Source organism: Sceloporus undulatus, chromosome 2, assembly GCF_019175285.1.
Source record: "Sceloporus undulatus isolate JIND9_A2432 ecotype Alabama chromosome 2, SceUnd_v1.1, whole genome shotgun sequence".
In the NCBI taxonomy this organism is placed as follows: Eukaryota; Metazoa; Chordata; class Lepidosauria; order Squamata; family Phrynosomatidae; genus Sceloporus; species Sceloporus undulatus.
This window is the reverse complement of record NC_056523.1, coordinates 205,016,441-205,018,035: the sequence shown is the minus strand read 5'-3', so window position 1 is coordinate 205,018,035 and position 1,595 is coordinate 205,016,441. Positions and strand designations below refer to the sequence as shown.

Sequence of the window (1,595 nt, the reverse complement as noted above, 5' to 3'; positions counted from 1 at the left end):
TGGCCAGATCACATTCTGCTCGCATTTAACCAGTATAATTGTCAGTGTGTAGATTGGTCCTTGGTAAGTCAAAGACTCCTGGAAGTGAAGTAGAAGGCTTTCCTGGCCAACATCCATAGTTTTCTGTGGGTTTTCTGGGCTATGTGGCCATGATCTGGAAGAGTTTATTTCTGACATTTTGTTTGCATCTGTGGCTGGCATCTGAAGTACCACTGATTCAGTGACTTCACTCTAGTTGGGACTAACAATTTAATTTGGATCTCTGATATCCAGTTTTAAACTTTGGGATAAGAGATGCACTTCAGTAATAATAATTCTTCTAATTTCATTCTAGAGATAGTGGAGAAAATTCAGGGGCTGAAGGACAAACCCACAACTGCTGCAGAGCTATTTCTTCAGTCCCTTGTGGAACTCACATCAGAGGGATGGTTCCGTGGATTTTTGGATGCACTGAATGCGGCAGGTTTGAGTGTGCTGCAAAGTTTTATTGTCTTATCATGCCATGTGTACCTTTCAATATACGAAGACCTTATTCATGTGAGATTTTAAAAATTGTACTGGACACCATTTGCTAAGCCAGCGTTTGGACAGAATGAGGCTAGAATCCAGTAAGTTTAGCTGAAGACAAAGTAAGAACTGATACATTTGTTTAATGAAATCAAAATAAAGTGTTTCTTGGTGGGTATACATGTGGCAGTGCCCCTTGGGTGTGTGATCATGTGCCTTTAAGTCACCTCTTGACTTATGGTGAACCCCAATGATTTCACAGGGTTATCTGAGGCAAGAAATACTAGCCTGTACTCACAGATGGTTTGCTGTTTCCTTCTTCTGAATATAGTCATTATCATCAGGCATTCCATGGCACTTCCCCATCCAAATGCTAACCAGGGCCAACCCTGATTAGCTTTCAAAATCAGATGAGATCTGGTACCTGCAGGATATTTAGGCCCTACCCCTTAGGAAATATTTTTAAAAAGAGTTAACAGGAGGATATTAGGAATTGTAAAACGTGCTTGTGAAATACTTCTGAGGAGAGCATATCATGTATATTCCTAATGGATTCTGTGTCTCTCCTTCAAGATCAGAATGAGGTTTCTTCTCCAGACCACCTCTTTCAGAATTTGTGGGGATGTTGTAGCACCTAATCTGTATTGTTGCTGAGTTGGGGAAAAAATCTAGCTTGTTTTATCAATGCAAATGTTTTAACAGAAGTCTTATGTGATGTTATATGTTTCTGCCATCTTGTTTCTAAAGGTTACACTGGCCTACATCATGCAATTGAAAATTGGAATTTTGAAATGATTCAAAATCTGGACCCTTACAGATCATTGCTGAAAGTCATTGAGCCCTCTTTGCGAGATGTTGATCCTGATCACATATTACCGTACATGGTAGACTGCCTCATCGATCAGGAGTGGGAAGAAATACGGCAGGTAATATTTTTGAATGAGAAAATAGAAAGGGGATAAGCTCTATGTGCTGCTAGATGGTCAACTGTTTATAATTTTAAAAAGCTGTATGTATTTCAGCCTGTATGAAAGCAAGCTTTCTTCAGGGACATCCAACAAAAATCACTGGAGTTGTAGGACCTTATC

At 39.7% G+C, this 1,595-nt stretch overlaps 1 protein-coding gene across 5 annotated transcripts in view; it reads left to right on the top strand.

Moving 5' to 3' along the window:
* Positions 1-1,595, top strand: part of DDX58 (DExD/H-box helicase 58) — a 43,530-nt gene that overhangs the window by 13,640 nt on the left and 28,295 nt on the right. For 2 of the 5 annotated variants that reach the window (XM_042454615.1, XM_042454621.1), the window contains exons 2-3: positions 335-463; positions 1,255-1,433. In XM_042454615.1, the coding sequence (XP_042310549.1) occupies positions 335-463; positions 1,255-1,433 (308 nt within the window). Of the gene's footprint in view, positions 1-334; positions 609-1,254; positions 1,434-1,595 lie in introns of those variants that run through there. The other 3 variants (XM_042454618.1, XM_042454616.1, XM_042454619.1) reach the window with 3 other exon arrangements.